At 43.8% G+C, this 18,397-nt stretch overlaps 1 protein-coding gene across 1 annotated transcript in view; it reads right to left on the reverse strand.

Annotated features, from left to right (window-relative positions):
* kdrl (kinase insert domain receptor like) overlaps nt 1–18,397 on the reverse strand; it is a 54,497-nt gene that overhangs the window by 33,695 nt on the left and 2,405 nt on the right. The window contains exons 2-10 of the mRNA XM_080416985.1: nt 13,282–13,378; nt 10,731–10,936; nt 9,098–9,225; nt 7,000–7,159; nt 6,709–6,845; nt 5,651–5,819; nt 5,307–5,433; nt 3,163–3,332; nt 1,257–1,413 (exon numbers count right to left, since the gene is read on the reverse strand). Of these exons, the coding sequence (XP_080273111.1) occupies nt 1,257–1,413; nt 3,163–3,332; nt 5,307–5,433; nt 5,651–5,819; nt 6,709–6,845; nt 7,000–7,159; nt 9,098–9,225; nt 10,731–10,936; nt 13,282–13,378 (1,351 nt within the window). The remainder of the gene's footprint in view (nt 1–1,256; nt 1,414–3,162; nt 3,333–5,306; nt 5,434–5,650; nt 5,820–6,708; nt 6,846–6,999; nt 7,160–9,097; nt 9,226–10,730; nt 10,937–13,281; nt 13,379–18,397) is intronic.

Below are 18,397 nucleotides of genomic sequence, written 5' to 3' on the forward strand. Positions count from 1 at the left end.
TGAAGGAAGCATGAGCTCGGTTCGGGGCTCTCCCCGGGCTGGCAGAAGGAGAGTAAGCGCCGCCCAGGGTTACAAGCTTAGGCATTGGCACTGGGCGAAAAAATAGGGTTACAAAATCGTAGGATACAAATTTCATTAAAAAAAAAAATGGGAGAAAAATGATCTACAAGCTTAAATGCACCAGCTTGTAGATCAGCTATTTTTTAAATAAGGCTTATAAGTGGTTAAGGGCCACTGTTTCTTGTACCAAGCCCAATTATCTTTACCCCTGCAGGGAGAGTCACATTGACATGGCTGACCCCCCCCCCCCCCCACCCGCTATTATTTCCATTGCAAATTTGGCAACTAGAAGTGTTTTTTTTTCTCTTCACATACTGCTATTATGGATTACTAACAGAAGCACTTGTCAAGTTACACTATGTGAAGTGTAGCATAATTTACTCCCTCAATTGTGCTGTGGTCTGCAGGTTTGTTTGTGCTAGCGGTGTTGGGCACTGATAACCCAGCGGTAATGGCCCATTGTTTTCCTGATCTTACAACTTGCAGGTCTCCTGCTGCCATTGACGGGCCCGGATCTCAGGGTATACGTTGCTGTTTATGGGTTCGCTAACAGGCCAGCATTCATGAACACTTGCGCGCGCACGCACACACGCACACACAGTGCTGTTCGGCTTACAGAGTCTGAGATGAATATACCCGTCTCTGCCTGTCAATGACCATAAAAAAGAGGAAGATTCGGCATGCGTGTGTGCAGTTTTAGTGACTTCAGCATCCAACACAGTCAGTCACACCTCAAAACCATGCTTTACAGAGGAAAATGGCACAGATGAAGCCTGACTTGTTGTGTTTAGGCAGGGGGATAGTAATGAAATATACTGTTCCTATTAGGATTCACACATTCTTGTAAAGAAAAAGAAAATGTAAAACCTCTGAGATTGAAGTCACTGCACACTGCACAACTGGCCCTACATATCAACCATTCAATTATTACATTTCTGTAAACTTGTTAACCCATTAAAGCCGGGAAAGCATCTGTGTCATTTTAGCGTTGGCTATTAAAAAATTGCAGATATACAAGCTCACAGCGCGCCACTTCGTGCCGCGCTGCAAGCTTGTACGTCTTCTGTAAATCTTGAAAGTGTGAGAACTGCTTATTTAGAAGGCATTGATAGAATCAGCCTCAGGTCTAAATGGGTTGGTATCATCATAGAGGGGGTGATAATGAATGTGATGAATGTAGCAAAGCGGTGACTCACTTAGTTTGCGTTGGGTCTGAATGGCAGGGCTGCCACAGCCAGGTAACGTTAGGCAGGGGCACTCCGTACGCGGTGCAGGTCAGCTGGTACTGCTTGCCAAACGTATAGGGCTGCATGTCCAGAGAGGCCAGTTCCCCCTCTGAAATAGTTGGCTTCACTGTAGGCGACATACAACACACACACGCGCACGCGCACATACACACACACACACACACACACACACACACACACACCAAGAGAAAGAGAGAGAGAGATAAGCCAATCTTGCGTGCATCCATTTCTAAGCCACCACTTCTTTGTAAAATCTCTTTAATGTCTTTTTAATGAAGTATGACAACCATGATGGATTAGCCATGAAAAGAGGTGCCAATGACACCAGTTGTCCTTTGGACACTTGTGCTGTGAAGTCTCAGAGAGGAACAGCGAGCGGTTGCCAGGGGGGGGGGGCCGTAGGTCAGACAGTGACCCTTCCGCTGGACCCACATGTGGCCCATGCACGGGTCAGTGGATCAACCGTGTGGGAGAACGCAGCAGCCAGTTAATCAACAACAGGCAGAGATCCCTGTGCCACCTCAGGAGGAGATGTCTAACAAACGTTTAATCATTCTGCTGTAAGCTTTATGCACTGATATGGTTTCTCTTTTGCAGCTGTCCTCAGGCAGCCCCCCCCCCTCTCCCTACCCACACAAGGACCACAGCACATATTCATGTTCCCGAAGTACTGGGCCGACATCAAACAATTGATGAACGATGTTTAAAATAGTTCAGTAATTGTTACCAGGAGTCTCCTCATTTCGTTTGTTTGTTTCTTCTTTGAGCTTTTTTTTTTTTTGTCAATGCAATAAAAATATGTTTTGCTGAGTGGGACAGTCAAGGACCATAAATAAAGCTTATACAGGCCAGAAGGGGGCTGATCTTTACACTTCTGGCACGGCATTGGGATTCCTAGATAATGTGCAAAGAATGCAGTGAAAATAGTTTCTGCTCCCCCATAGGCAGCTTGGAGTAACTGACACATGTGGTACATGCTCCCCTGCTTTCTAACAGCCAGCTCACTCTAGGTTATTCTAGTCTCCATCCATAACGCCAAAACACTATTAAAGCCCGCAACGTGCATCCTCCTCCATCTCTGGCACTCGCGGGGTTTTGGAGACAAAGCCATCATAACAATGCAGCAGTTGCAGCACGCTCCCCGCTCGCCTCAAGCTGTATACATAAATGTACAGAACATTGTTGTTTACACGAGCCGTACTGTATATATACACATGGTGAGGATGCAAATAAATGCTGGAGTCTAAGGGGGGTCTCGAGCGGCTGGAGTCTGCGTGCAGAACGGAGAGCCCAGGCCGTTTACACACTGCGCCAAGCCCCTTCAAAAGAGCCCCGATAATCAACACCAGCTGCCCCTGCTACGTCAATCCAGCCCTGGAATCAACAAGCCCCCAAATTCCTCTCATACTGGAGCTGCTACCTGCCGGCCAGCATGCTGGACTAAAAGGAACAGAGGGCACCGGTGCTGGGGCAGTCTCAATCCCAAACCCTTGAGTATGATGTAAGACATTGCTGTCAGGCAGACACCTTGTATTCTCCATATTTCAACTTTTAATGTTTTTGTTCGTAAATCCATGCCTTACTTTGCCATACAACATTGTCACACAAAATCAGCTAAAACAGCCAAATGTTTTTAAAGTGAAAGTGCTTAAGTCTATGTGTGAGTTTTAACCAATGAACGTATTAACAAGAACAAAAAAAAATCAATTTCCTGAAAAGTAATGGTTTTGGACATACAAGGTTTCTACCTGACAGCAACAAAGAGCAAAATGGCCACTGTGGGAATATGGACTATTGCCTCATTTCCTCAGGATCTGCAGTCACTACCGGGGCGTTTGCACACGCTCAGGCTTACCATTAACTACCAGGGTGTAGCTCAGGTTCCTGTAGAGACCCTTCTCTCTGTTGCCCAGCTTTATGGTGTAGACCCCAGAGTTCTTCTCCTGCACGTGCGTGATGTTGAGACTGGAGCCTGCCACCACGTAGCAGGTGGAATTAGCATTGATGCGGACACCGTCCTTGTACCTGACAATACAGAAATGTACACCACGTGACTAAATGGAAAGAAAACAACAACAAGAAACGTCTTTACTATTCCATATACCAGTCATGTGGTGGACCTTAAGAGAAACCTACTTGGGATAAGACCAACAACAACTAGACGCGTCGCAATTCTGGGAAATTGCAAAGTGTGGTTGCGCCGACGCCGGTCGTGTGTCGCGGCCGCTGGGACGCGAGGAATACGCCGGGAGGAGTACCGTCGGAAGTTGCGCGACATGCGCTTCGAATTTGGTGCCGATCGGATCCCGCGTTAGCGATACGTGCCATTTTGATTTTAGGAAATAGGCCCCTCCCACTAAAGAAACAGGCCCCTCCCACAAATGTAGCGGGCCAATGACATCGTCATGTCACTCCTGAGATCCCTGGCTTTTCTTTTTGAGAGAACTGATCCCCCCAAAAATCATGTTTTTGCATCAAACGGTTACATTTTGTGCATTTGTGGCGCCCCCTATGGATCAAAGTGGAAATGCTTTGGGAGGAGATGCGGTTTGAAGTTTTTTTTCCCATATTTTTATTCTATGACCTACGGTTCAAGAGTTATAGGCCAAAACGTAAAGGGGGCTGTTATAGCGCCACCATGAGGCCGACTGGTGTAATGTGTTTTTTTTTATAATTTCGGACTAAATCATGAACCTCCCCACCTAATCTGGTAACTCTAGCTCTTACGGTTTCAGAGCAAAAAATACTTGAATTTGAGTTTTTTCACTTTTCCATTAAAGTGGATGGGGAAATTTAATGCACTAATAAATCAATATAAATTAAACTATTTAACCAATCTCTTAGAGTCACATAACTCCTGAGATCACTTGCGTTTCATTTTGAGAGGATTGATCCCCCCAACATAAGGTTTATGCATCCAACGGTGACGTTTTGCGCAGTTGTGGCGCCCCCTATGGATCAAAGTGGAAATGCTTTTGGGGATTTGTTGAGTCAACCACCCTTGACATGTGATTCAAATTTGGGATTGACTGGACATTTCGTTCGTGATTTGTGGCCTTTATGGTAAAACGGGCCCCTCCCTCTAACTTTGGAAGCCATTTACGGACGAACGGTATGGACTATCAAAATCTGTTTCGCTCCAGATTATCGCATGGGTCCAGAGATCATGTGTACCGATTTTTGTGAAATTTGACCAAAATATGTGGGAGGAGGAGCTAAAAGTGTGTTTTGAAGAAAATTCAAAATGGCGGAAAATCTATCCTGACGCAAATGGGCGTGGCCTATATGGGGAGTTAAAGGGATACTTCACTTTCGGGCCGGGGACACATTTAAAAAATATATTAAAAATAAATGAAAAAAGTTATGGAAAATTCATGGCCCCCTCACGACACGCAGTGTCCTACTAATGTGTGAGGGGGCCATGAATTTTCCATAACTTTTTTCATTTATTTTTAATATTTTTTTTAAATGTGTCCCCGGCCCGAAAGTGAAGTATCCCTTTAAGTCATGACCCAAGGAATCTAAGGGAAAAAAGATTTCTATTCTACAACCTACGGTTCAAGAGTTATAGGCCAAAACGTAAAGGGGGCTGTTATAGCGCCACCATGAGGCCCAATGATATAATTTCTATTTCAATAATTCCAAACAATATTATAAACCTCCCCTTAAAGTCTTGTAACTCTAGCGCTTACGGGTTTTGAGAAAAAAATACTTGAATTTTATTTTTTTCATTTTCCCATTAAAGTGGATGGGGACATTTAATGCACTAATAAATCAATATCAATAAAACTATGTAACCAATCTCTTAGCAAAGTACAAGCGCACGATTCCCGATGAAGCCGGTCATTTTGACATATGGCACGAAATTGGGAAAAAAAAACTGTGTGAGGAGTAGCAGCCTGAAATAAAGTTTATCTATAAAGTCAGTAGAGTACTATAGTCTGGTTGCCCATTCTGGGCAACCACACTAACTAGATTCACTTGTAGAACTTCACTTACCATGTGAATATATCTGGCGGCGGCAGAGCGTTGATCTTCGGTTCGAGCACCAGCTTCCTTTTGCCCTCGTTGGCAATGACCAAATGAGTCTGCTCGTGCTTGTAGGACACATTGAGGAACGGGTGCTCTGAAACATATTCGAGTAAAGTTTACAAAAAGTGTATTATCAGAGTAGAAAAGGAACAGGCTTAATTTTCTTTTCATTTACAGAATTTTCACGTTTTAACACAAGCATCTTACTTTGGGTACACAGACACTGATACATTTCAATTTGAACTTGACATTTCCTGTATATGTATTGTGTGTATTGTGTAATGTCTGAATAGTGACTTAAATCCACTAACCAAAAACAATGACTTTGGCTGTGGCGTCTTTGAGAATATCGATCTCAGCCTTGCAGCGGTAGTTGCCCCTGTCCTCCATGGTGATGTTGTGGAGGACAAGTGCCTTGCTCATCACCAAGACCTTGGCTGGATGATCCCTCGACTTGATCAAAGAGTGATTCCGGTTCACCTGCAGACACGGAATTGAGAATACGCATAAGCACAGTTGACACACCAAGCCAACGCCGGGTCACTGGGTGGCCGGGCCGTCAGGCCATCAGACAGCCAATTACCGCCTGTGCCTGAAAATCTGTCATTAATGTGCTGCATCATAAGTGGTAGTCAGGCATCTGCGCGGTCGGTCACCTGATTCAAATGTTAAAGACGGGGTGCCGTGATTTTCAGTGATCCCCCCCCCCTAAAACATAATCATCAGATATTATGGTTATACTAGGAGGACGATTTTTTTCAAAAAAGTGTACAGAAATAGTTAAAATTATGTTTTTATGTGGACACGCCTCCAGTTCATTAAGTATACCTGGTTCTCACCTAGTCCCTCCTCCTCCTCATGCCCACACCTGTTGTGTTATGATAATGAGGGGGAGGGTATATTTTTACTATGTCAGTAAAGGGCTGTTTTTCTATTGGCACGTTTGACCCACACATTTATTTACACACATACACACAATGGCAAAAGAACATGTCAATGTTGCAGGCAAACAAAACTCACTTGTAAAACGCTGCACAGTGCAGGAGTGTGTTCAACAACTCAAAGAGCTGCATTCATTACAGAGTCAGTCGCCTTTTTGCGAGGGATTCAATGTAATGGAATAATGTTATTCATTTGTGTATTTGCCCTTATGGTAGGAGACTTATTTGCTCTCACGCAAAACAGTGCCATCAACTGACTCTCATCTCTAGTCTCTGCAGGGTGTGCAGGAGCAACTTTTAACACTTTTTAACACAGAAGTCCCCCAATCTAGTCTCCCGACATAGTCTGTCATAGTCAGGACAAGACAGCTTGGTGTGTTCCAGCCTTTACACTGTTGGCCACTGAGTATTAAGGGTGCAGAACTTACAATTCTCTTTGGAAACTCCCAGGTGAAGTTGATATTTCCGTTGAATGTGGTCTCTCCCGAGCAGTTAAGGACAAGCGTATCCCCCACCAACACCCTGACACGGCTTGGGGTAATCTTCACATTCTCAAGAACTTTAGCTGTACAATGGGGGAGAAAAGCGTTATAGGTCGGTGTACTATAACAAATGTATTTAAAAAAAAGAAGATCATAATCACAACATAATATTCAAGATTTCTAATCATATTAGAATAATCGGTTGTCTGAACTCAGTCAGGTGGTCTACGGACTCACTTAGCCTCTGGGGGATGTATCTGGATTCGATGTTGTGGCCGTTGACCCTGGTGACACAGGTGAGGAGGTTGTACATGGTGTACCTGCCGTAGGGGATGGTGAAGCCCTGGGTGGGGTCCCACTCCATCCGCTGCATAACCTCCTCCGATATATGAGGCAGCTGCAGACAGAGAGACAAGTGGACAAGCAGAGGTGTCTGTCAGGACCAGTGTCTGTATATGACCGGATCGGTATGCTTACAAGTAGTGTTGATTTTGACAGCAAATTTGAAAATAAATTTCCATTTAGTTTTAGTCATATTTTAGTCATCTGAAAAGTTTTAGTTTTAGTTGACTAAATATCATAAGATTTTAGTCGACTAAATCTACAGTTGATTTAGTCGACTAAAATGTATTCTGGCGGGCCTTGATGGCGTCATAATGGCTGATTTTACACTTGGTTGCATGCTGAAAATAGCCGATCTACAAGCTCACAACGCGTCGCAGTGCGACGCGTTGTGAGCTTGTAAATCTGCTATTTTCAGAGCGCAACACCCGAGCACAACCAAACTAAATAAAATGACTTGTCTTACTTCTACTGGATCTCTTCTCCACTAGTCCCTTCCTAACATTTTAGTCCAGTTTTTATTTGTTGATGAAATTGTCAATATATTTAGTCTTAGTTTTAGTCATCATAGCTTCGTTTTCATTTAGTTTTCGTCAGTGAAAAAAGGTAGTCGACGAACATTTTTCGTCATAGTTTTTAGACGACGAAATCAACACTGCTTACAAGGGCCACGCTGGGCCAGGTGGGCTGTGCTCTATATCGCGTGGGCAGCTTCATTTTCACGAGGAGGTGCTCAGTGGGGGGACAATCGCCCGTTTGGAGTGAAGGTCTAATTGGGATTTCATGCAGTGGAACACAAAGTGCTGTAGACTTTGAAAAGGGTTGTGTGTGTGTAGTGTATGTACGTGCCTGGCCAAGCTCTAATCGCTGTTTGTTCTCAGGCCAAAAAAATTAAGCCGAGGAGGGAAGTGGAGGGAAGGAAGGAAGGAAGGAGACGATGCAGGAAGGAGGAATGTCGTAGATCTCCGTGTGTCACACAGCCACTATCTTGGTCATCTGAATAAGACGTGTTTGTCTGTGTGGCCAGGCGCTGTGACACACAGTCATATATCAACCTCTGTGTACAACACAAAACAACACAGCTGTCTATTTGTGCAGAGGGCAACTTTATCCAGCTTCATGCTGCATAAGGACCAGGGTTCTTGGAATGGATCTCAAGCTCTGTTGAAACAGGCCAAGCGGCGTTGTTGTGATCTGCATCTCATAAGGCCCCCGTTATCCTCCACTCCAATTTCAAATAAAGCCCTCATGACCCTCAGGGGCATCATTGACCTATTGTTTCCTCTGATTGGACACAGCGCGTACCAACTGCATTTCCTGAGCGAGATGTTTGTAAAAGAAGGGGAGCTAAATTTGGACGGCCAGTCTATTTTGAGAAAAGCACTCTTGGAACACCTTTCAGTTCTTAGAGGAAGCAGACAGGATGACTCCGTTCGCTGGCCCCTAAGCTTCTCTTATTGGCTAATGTCACACGCCACCCCCCCCCCCCCCCCCCCCACAACCTCGTCCGTTTCCGTATGCCAGCGTATCTGACTGCACGAAGGGTGTGAGAAAAGGACGGGAAACCTTAAGTACAGGCAGCCTGTGTTTACCCTTGGAGATCTTTTTTTTCTTTTTTTACAAACCTGACAAAGAAGGATGCCTTGAAAACACTGTGACGTCAAAGGCTGAGCACTGTCACACAAATCCTGTGTCACAGAGGGCTTTTTCTTTCACGTGAAAATAAGCCGGCTCATTCAAAAAAATACCTACAGTATAACAGCACTGAATATTAGTCGCACGGATTTCTTTGGTTAAATTATCAGATAATGATGAGAAGATGATGATGAGTACGGTAGGTTATCGAAACATTGAACTTGCAATAACAGTGTGCGGACTGTATTTTTTTTTTATGCTGATTTTCTATTTGTCATGCACTTGATTACCAGAGTGGATGTGCACTTTTCTAATAAACACATCATATTGCCACATTTATGCTAATGTATGTTCTTACCCCTTGCAGCATTACAACTGTGTCAGGAGAGGAGGTCCTGCAGGGGACCACCAGGTGGGTCTCATCCCTGTATATACCCAAGGCGTGGGGAGTGGGGAAATGGCGTACCACAAACGGATGCACGGGATCTGCGGAATGAATTTGAAAATTACAAAGTTAGAAAGAGTAGTGAATTGGGAGCTGCATTTCAAAGCAGATCTACCCCATGTATTTTCTTTCTTTCGATTTGCTCAACGCAAAGCAGAGCAAATTGTGTTTTTTTTAATACAGTAGCTCAGTTTTTTTGTTTGTTTTGTTTTGTTTTGTGCAACTGAATCAAGGCAATGAAACCAGCTCATTCCACACAGAGATCAAATAGAATCTCCCTGGATCGTCTACTCCATCTAACAACAGAGGGCAGATAGATAGCGCAGTCAGGGCTGTTGTAGTCTGCTAGGCAACCAGCCATCAAACATCTGCTGTGGGAACGTCACGGCCTGACAAATACTTGAGTGATTTGTGGGAGGTCAAGCAGTATCCGTGTGATAAAGGGGCTAATATTTGAAAAACAAACATTGAAAATGATCTAATAAACACTTGAAGGGCTTTGAAAAGAGTGTGTTAGACTAAACATGGGGGTTGGGGGGGGGGGGTTCGGGCGTTTAGATAGCATGGGGAGGGAGAGTCGAGCCCACACAGTAAACCAAGAAGAGGTGGACTTCATCAAAGCTTTAGTTCACCCAGCAATGTCCACACCTGTTTCAATAAGCAAAATACAAAAATACATATTTATTTTTGTACCGTACACATAGAGGTCAAAAGAACTTTAGTGCTACAGGGCTGTTATCGTGTCATCGTCATAGATGATCTTAAATCATAAAGTATGGTAAGTGATGCAGTGTGGAGCTTCAGGAGACACGATTAAAAAAAAACAGTAGCCAGGACAGGAAATAAATGAGCAGGACTTCCCATGCAATCACGCTCTCCTTTCCACTCCAGACATGAACGCCCTTCTTCATCGCTCAATCTCTCCCTCTTTCAGACAATGAGCTGGGCTCCTTCAGCCTTCAGCGCTCTGCGCCAGCAAATACCATTCCCTGCCCCTTGCTAATAGCTGTAGTCACACATTTGGGAGCATAAATTGCATACTCTGTCATACATGATTAATGTAATGTCTTGAAGACTAAATGAGGTATAGGATCTCTCATAACTTCTGCCTCCTCACAGTTTCTCTCACACACTCTCTTTTCTTTCCTGCAGGGCTGGATGTGCTCCAGCTCTTATATCATCCAGGAAAACATCAGACAGCTCAGTGACTATAGTATGTCTGAGCCTTGGCCATTACGTGTTCTACGTGTTGGCTCACTCCACAGTAGACCCCACTGTAATGTAGGTACCGGCCCATTGAAAATCACCCCTGCGTAAACCTTTTATTGAGAGGCTCCAGTGAACTCATGGCACTTTTTTGCGCAAAAACCACAACAAAATAATGGATGAAAAACAAACAGGCCTTTTAGAAAAGGGGTCCTTATCGATGTTATAGTTTATGGAGCCAGTTGTTATTCTCAATGGAATGGAACTCTTGTTCGTGTTTTCACATACTTTGCTAATGACTCGGGGGTTCCGTATCCGTACATTTGGGTTGAGTTCTCACCTTTGACATAGACATAGACGGAGCTGACATGGTCCGGATGGTCCTGGGAGTATGTGCAGCTGTACAGGCCTGTGTCGTTGGCTAGCAGGTGTCTGACGGTCAGCCTGCTGCAGTGGGAGTGGACCCTGGGCTCACACTCCTTCACCGACACCTCGTCTGACGTGACGGAGCGCCAGGGCAGGTTCCAGTGCAGACGAGCAGAGCCCCTGACAGACATTAAAGCACACACAGTACAGCAAGGCTGAGAGATGGGACTGCTGCGTCGGTATTCCATTTATTTTATTAAACCTCTCTATCATTTTGCTCTGAGGCGTAATTCAGACTGCTGCGATTTTTCTCCACAATATTCTAATGCTTGATTCATGCTTCAACGCATTGTGACTTGTGAGCCTGTAGATCTGCTATTTTGACACCACTGTACGATTAAGTATAAATTGGACTTAAACTGTTCGTCTCGTCACAAATCTTTTGTCTGAACTAAGTTCATTACTAAAATCATAACTCATCACGAGTCATGCACACACGTACAAATGCACAAACTCACACACACGCATGTACACAGACACACAAAGCAATTAACTCATTCCCTGCCTAGGACGTAAAAAACGTAATTATTTCCAATTACCAATTCTGCCTAGGACGTAAAAAACGTAATTTTGAAAAAGATTTTTTTAAAACAAGATCTCACGTTCCTTCATCTCTCGCAGTGACACATTTCATTGTAGCACACCCGGATACGGAAATACGTCATATCGAAGATTTTCGGTTCCGCCCGCTTCCTGTTTAGGTCCTCCTCTACAACGGTCTTTTCTCGGCTTTGCATTTCTCCGCCGTGGAATGCTGTTTAGCGACGCTGTTTTGAAACTGCTACTACTGCAAAATGGAATGTCGCCGATTGAAAATTTCTTCTCTGGGCCACTCACACAACTACCCTGTGTGTCTACAAACAGTTGAAAACGCAATCATAAGGGATTTAGCGAGGTCTGTGGCGAGGTGAAAAAAGTAAGTGAGTTTTCCGTTCACATAGTGAAACATGGTGTTTTTACACTGGGCTGGAGGAGAGAGACTCCGCCCGATCGGAATGTTTGTTGTTTGAGTGGCGTGCACGACTAGCCTGTGTCTTTAGAAACGATTGCACTTGCGATCATAATGAAAATAAAAGATTTGAATTTTTAAAAGTTATAAAAAACACTAAATCGCTGGCAGTGGGCAAACACAGCCAGAAATAAGTCTGGCAGGGAATGAGTTAAGTAATCACTGATTAAATTCTCAGAAGGAATACGTATTGACGACTGAAATTCCACAGACATGAGTCTTCAAAACCACAGCTGATCTTCAGTTTCGTTATTAGGGATTTGACCTGTCAAGACTTCATGTCCTTCAGTATTCTCCGGAAAAACAAAAGTAACAAATGACTCTGCCCAATGGTGAGCTGGCTCTCTGTCTTCTCAACCGGGTGTTTATTTTGAAGCCTATTTTGTTCGAGAGCCCATTACGATAATCTGGAGTCATCTGATAACTTAAACGTTCACATGGGAACATGCCTCCTTTAGGACGATGTGCTCGGCTGACACATATTTCCACACACAGTATTCATTTTAAAGCTGTCATTAAAAGAGATCCCAGAGGAGCTTCAAACATGACTCGCATACCACTGCCTTAGCCTGCAGCACTTTGGGTCAAGCAACCTCAAGCTCTCATCCAGGGACAGAACCCATGACAGTATGGGCCAGGGCTTTTTTAGCACATTGCCTTGTAGGGAAGCATTACATTATTAGATAGATCTGTGTGCAGCTTAGCTTAGCATTCCTGGCATGGCTACACAATGACGCAAGATTCCATAAATGCCTAACAAAATGCGTGTACGTGGCACACTGGGGTTCCACCGTCCCCCGGGGTACATTGCATCAGATTGATAAATGTGGACCACCACCACGCTAAGTTAACCCAGTCCAGTGGTTCCCAAACGGTTGTGCCGAGGCACGCTGGTGTGCACTGAGACACGTCCAGCTGTGCCTTGGGATTATGTGACCACCACACATTATTATTAGGTTAGAACTATGCAAAAATTATATAAGTAGGTTATTATTAGGTTAGGGTACTATTAGGTTATAACTACATTTTTTAATTCAATATAACAGCACATTGCGCGCACTCATTTCCCAATACATAGGCACATTCTATACCTTAAAATATATACATTTTTAAACCACTTTCAACCTGGCTTTATTTTGAACATTTGTAATTACAGATTATAAATAAATATTTTTCTACAAATGTTCAAAAATAACAAAAAAGCTCAAAAAGATCTTCTGACTTAATGATGCAATGGATGTGTTTGTGTTGTGTTGCTAAATTAATAGGATGGTGGAAGGAGGAAGGGTTGGGTAGAGGGAGAAGGGTGGGGGATACTGGAGTTCAATTATGTTGATTATACGCTGCTTGGGATGTGTATTTGATTCCTTGTGAAAAAATCTATAAAAATTGAATGAGGAAGAAAGAAAAAAGCGAAAATGGCAGATCTAAAAGCTCACTGTGAGCTTGGAGTTACCTGCACATGATTGTGAGCGATCCCCCGCTGTGGTGCATCTGTGGATTTTCAGAGGGCAGCATTATAGGTGCTGGCAAGTTCTGTCTGCCCAGAAGTCCTGCAGAAACATACATGGGAGGGGCGGATTTTTAAGACACGTTATTTTTGAATCTGAAGTTCAAAACACAATATGAGGGACAGACCACTTCGACACACGCACACGCGCGCGCGCGCACACACACACACACACACACACACACACACACACACACACACACACACACACACACACACACACACACACACACACACACACACACACACACACACACACACACACACACACACACACACACCCCTGCATCTTTACAGTGTCACTTGAACAGTTTTGAACCACATCCTTATAAAAACAACATTTTCCCATGAATCTGTGCAACCTGTGCGTTCACTTTGTGCTGGTCTGCCTGTGCTTCTTACGCGGGTAGAGGGTTGCGGTACCTACTGGGAAAGGCAGGATGCTGAATGGATAGCTGATGAGCAGTGCCAGTGTGTGTATCAGTATGTGTAGGATTGAGAGAGTGTGAGAGAGAGAGAGAGAGAGAGAGAGAGAGAGAGAGATGGTGGAGTTGGACATGGTGAATAGTCGTGACCTTCAACTGAGAGGGGTCAGTCCCAGGGTGAACCGGGTGTGGACCCAGATAAGCCCCTCCAAAACCAGCTTCTACCCCCAGCTGTGTGGGTGCTTACTTCCCAGTTATATAACAACCCCACCCCCACTGCACACTATACACATGCACCTGTCATGCATTAGATTTTTTTGCATTTACCAGTGACCTTGTTCAAGCTCTGGATGCTAATCTCACATCTGTAAGGGGAAAAGGGAGTCTGAATGGGCGGGTTCTTACTTCTTACAACCAGCTGTAACTGTCGATAGGTCCTTTGCACTGTGCTCTGCAAAGGAAACACTGTCATTCTCCATGCTGTCCTGGAGGTGTGACAGACCCAGGACCGATTTCCTTCTTTTCACTGGGTTCCCCCAGGCTGTTTGCAGGGAGCCCTATCATTGTGTCCTATCATTGTGTCGTGACACATTTATTAAATCCCCTCTTTTGATATGATTGTGGCACGGCACTGTTATTAGTGTCATAGAAATGAGAAAGTCAATAGAATTACACAACAGCTTAGTCCCTGGCTGTCATGCACTCACCTGCGCTTGCACATACGCATGCATGCACGCACGCACACACACACACACACACACACACGCACACGCACACGCACACGCACACGCACACGCACACGCACACGCACACGCACACGCACACCCCAGACCCCAGTATGTGTTTCTATTCTGAACAGCTGCTGCACAAGAATGAGCTGACCATGCCAATGTTGGCACTCAATATCAACTTCCTCACACAATGTTATAGCATCATTGTTTTATTGTCCAAGGTTATTTGGAGGGGAAGGGACTTGGCTTGTGTTCTTTCATATTATTCTGCTCCCATCAGAATAACACATACAGCACTGCTGTCTCAGTGTGATATTAGATTAATGTAAGCCTAACATCCTGATCCAAGAACACGATTATAAAATCTGCACGTTTATAGCCACATTTATTGTTGTTGGTCTGTCCTCATTTGTCGTGACTAAATTGCCATATGATTGTTGTCATCGGATACCCAGTTGTCTCTCATTATGTCTGGAAACTGCCAGCAAGTTGGTTCAATTAAACTGCTGGAAATAAAAGTTTAGTCAGAATGACTAATATGAATTTGATCCTGGAGAGTTGTGAAATAAATGCTAGGGTTAGGCAGAGTGTGTTACTGCACCGTCGGCGTGACTGTGCATGTAACATCTGTGTTCTCTGTTCTGTCACTACTGTGTACTGAAAAACAAGCAAGTGCATGCACACACGCACAAAGACACACACGCACACTTTACCATCAACTACAACTTGACCTTGGACCTTGCTAGTGGGCACCCCATCTCTTTAAACCAGGCCACATTAACACACTACAGATGAGTGAATCCCCCAAGGCAACTTAAAAGACCCCTCTCCTCCCATTCGGTCCCCGTCTCCCTACACCCATAACCCCCGCAATCAAATCCTCCACCTGCCCCGATGGCTGCCCAACGCTGACCTCAGCAAGCCCCCCCCACCCCCCTCAACCACCACCACCAAAAACAGCTGTGTGCTGAAATTTCTCCAGCAGATCGGCTGAAAAATGGCAGAGACGGTGCTTATTGTGATGGTTCAGGGGGGTCCAGGGCTGGTTCTCATTAGAAGACATTAAGAAGAGGACAGGCATGGAACAAACAGAGAAGGGGGGAAGAGAGAGAGAAAAAGAGAGAGAGGCACTTCAAGCTAAGTTTCCATACCTCAGACAATTGGCCGGTTCTTGGGCCAGTCATCATGAGCATACAATTGTAGATGATAATTGAAACACGGCCTTAGACTTCTCTAGGATTCCTTTTATAGGCCCTTGTCCTCATGTGGCATATGAGAATGGGAAGCAGCACAGGGCACTGGAGTCTGAAAAGTTGCATATGTTTGGCAAACATATGCAGTAGATTCACATCAAGCCCGGAAATGAAGACTTTAACTTTCGCTTCACGCAACGTTGTACTCCAAGATCTGCTCTGCGCTATTCTGAAATGTTTGTGGTCCAGAGAATTCAATACAAATATTTAGTCTGAACGAAAGGACAAGGACTCCAAACAACATCCAACAAATCCTAACCCGGAGAGTTTTTCCAACCAAACTGTCCAAGTTAGGAAATAGATATATAAATCCTAAGTTGATCCTCAGTTTTTCATTTACGCCTTCTGTAACTAAAAAAAGCTTACATGGAGCTAGTCGATAACAACTGTTTTTTTATGCAAGTACTGTAGTTTCCAAAAGCAACTGGAAGTGCAGATCTGTGTAAGCTATGGAAATATCATATAGTTTAATAGCTTTCCACTTAGAGGACATACCATTTCTAAATGAGCACTGGAATGATTTAAGTCAAACTTTCATTGCGGCTGCCCAGCCATAATCTTTTTGCTTTGGGGCAAGCCAAACACCATTGTTTTCAAAAACTGAATCTCAATGACCCAATGGTACGGTTATGAGCGTGTGTCGGCAGCCTTGTGATTTCTCCTGGGCAAGTGTGTAATAAAAGCCACTGTTACTGTAAGATATGACTGTACTATCACTGAGTTTTTACCGGAAACCCCAAGTCACAACCCTTCAAGTGCTGGGCATAATGTACGGAATTCCCTACTCCTTTGCAGTGCGTACACATCATCTCGATGTACTTTCCGGCACACCATCAAACAGGGAGACAGTCTCTGGAGTGAGCGGAGAGAGGATCTTTTTTGGGTGTTTCAAGGTAAAAACACAATACAGCATAATGACTCACTTGTTTAACCTTGCCACTCCATTTCTTTGTACTTCTAAATGTGAACTACAAAAGCAATAGAAAGGACAGACAGGGAGGCTACTTCTTTTAAAGAGAGCGGGGTCAGAGGCTGATGAATCATCTGTAGGCTGGAGTGTGTCCATGGATACAGCAGTGCAACAGTAGCTAGTGTGTGGGTAGCCAGCAAGTGGACAACTGAGAGTAGTTTCCTGTCTTTGTGCCTGGGAGTTGGTGCACATTCAGCTTAGCCTAATAATAATAGCCTAATAATGTGTATTACACTAACACAATGGAATATAGAATATCTTTTATATAATTATCATTATTATTTTTTACAAATAATAAATGTAAAAGGTCTACTTTATTTGCTGTTACCTAAGTAATAACAAAAAATAAATAGAAGAGAAATAGCAATATTCTGAGCAACCATTATCCATTACAAAGCCTTTCCCCATAGTTGAGACAACATGGTTTTGTGAGGTAAAAAACGGTTATAGTCAATCATACCGTTATATCTGTCAAGTTCATTGGCTAAAACCAAATACAATATATATGCCATACAATAGTCCCTCACTGAAAATAACACAATTTCAATTAAATGTTTAAGTTAGAAAATCTGTTATTGTCATACAACTATTGGGATTTAAGGTGTGACAAAACAGCTACCCTACTGCCAAGACTCTTGGCGCTATTGTTATGGTACAATATGTTGCCTATGTCAGGGGTAGACAAACAGACAAGACAAATTCAAAAGGAGTTCTAAACCTTGCTGAACGGTTTACAACATTGGGTTGATACCGTTGACAAGAGTTGGGAGCACCTGCCAAAATAAGAAGTGGCCAGAGTACTACAGCTGACTGGTCTGTATGATCTCCAAGTCCCGGACTGAATTCACGCGACATTGGGTTCTTTGGAAACCCCTCCACTTTGCCAATTGCAAGGTTAAGACAACAGCTAAAGAGTGCCTTTTTTATTAGCCGTGTATAAGTCTTCTGAGATTTGGAAACAAAATGCCCCAGACTCCCCTTTAAAAAAGCAAAATAAAGGAACATCTGGCCATGATGGGTGGGCAAATCCAGGTTATACAGAGTTGAGCATCGCAAACAAGAGATATCTCCAGCACAAGATTCCTAACCTTGTTCCATAACAAGCAAGATTAGGACTAGCCAACAGACAGAAGCTCCTCGAAATTGAAATTTCATGCAGGGTTAAAACAAAATATATTGCTGGCTCAGAGTGTATTATCAATAGTTATAGACAGGATGCTCATATCATCCCATGTTAAGAACTGCAATAAGGACCAACATTATACATAATACGTCCCAGCGTAACTGATAGACTTTTGCTTAATAGTTTACAATATCCTATAGAATCCCTCATGTATGTGTACATCAGAGCTGTGTGTGTGTGTGCGTGTGCGTGTGCGTGTGCGTGTGCGTGTGTGTGTGTGTGTGCGCGCGTGCGTGGCGAGTGCACTTGGACGACCTCTTATTGCTCCCATTTTCCACTCCATCTCAAAATGTGAAAGCAGTGGAGAAAACTCAAAGACAAATTAGCTGGAGCATCGACTCCTACCCCTGAGAGATTAGTCCAGATGAAATACTGGATCAAAAAATGTCTGGATAGTTTGGGGTGTATAGGCTAGGTATTACGTATTATTATAACATTTCAGGTTTACAATTGCTATGAAAGGGAACCTAAAATAAGAATGTATTTTCTCCAGCTTGTGT

The sequence above is a fragment of the Gymnoscopelus braueri genome, assembly GCF_963280865.1.
Source record: "Gymnoscopelus braueri genome assembly, chromosome: 20".
NCBI lineage: Eukaryota > Metazoa > Chordata > Actinopteri > Myctophiformes > Myctophidae > Gymnoscopelus > Gymnoscopelus braueri.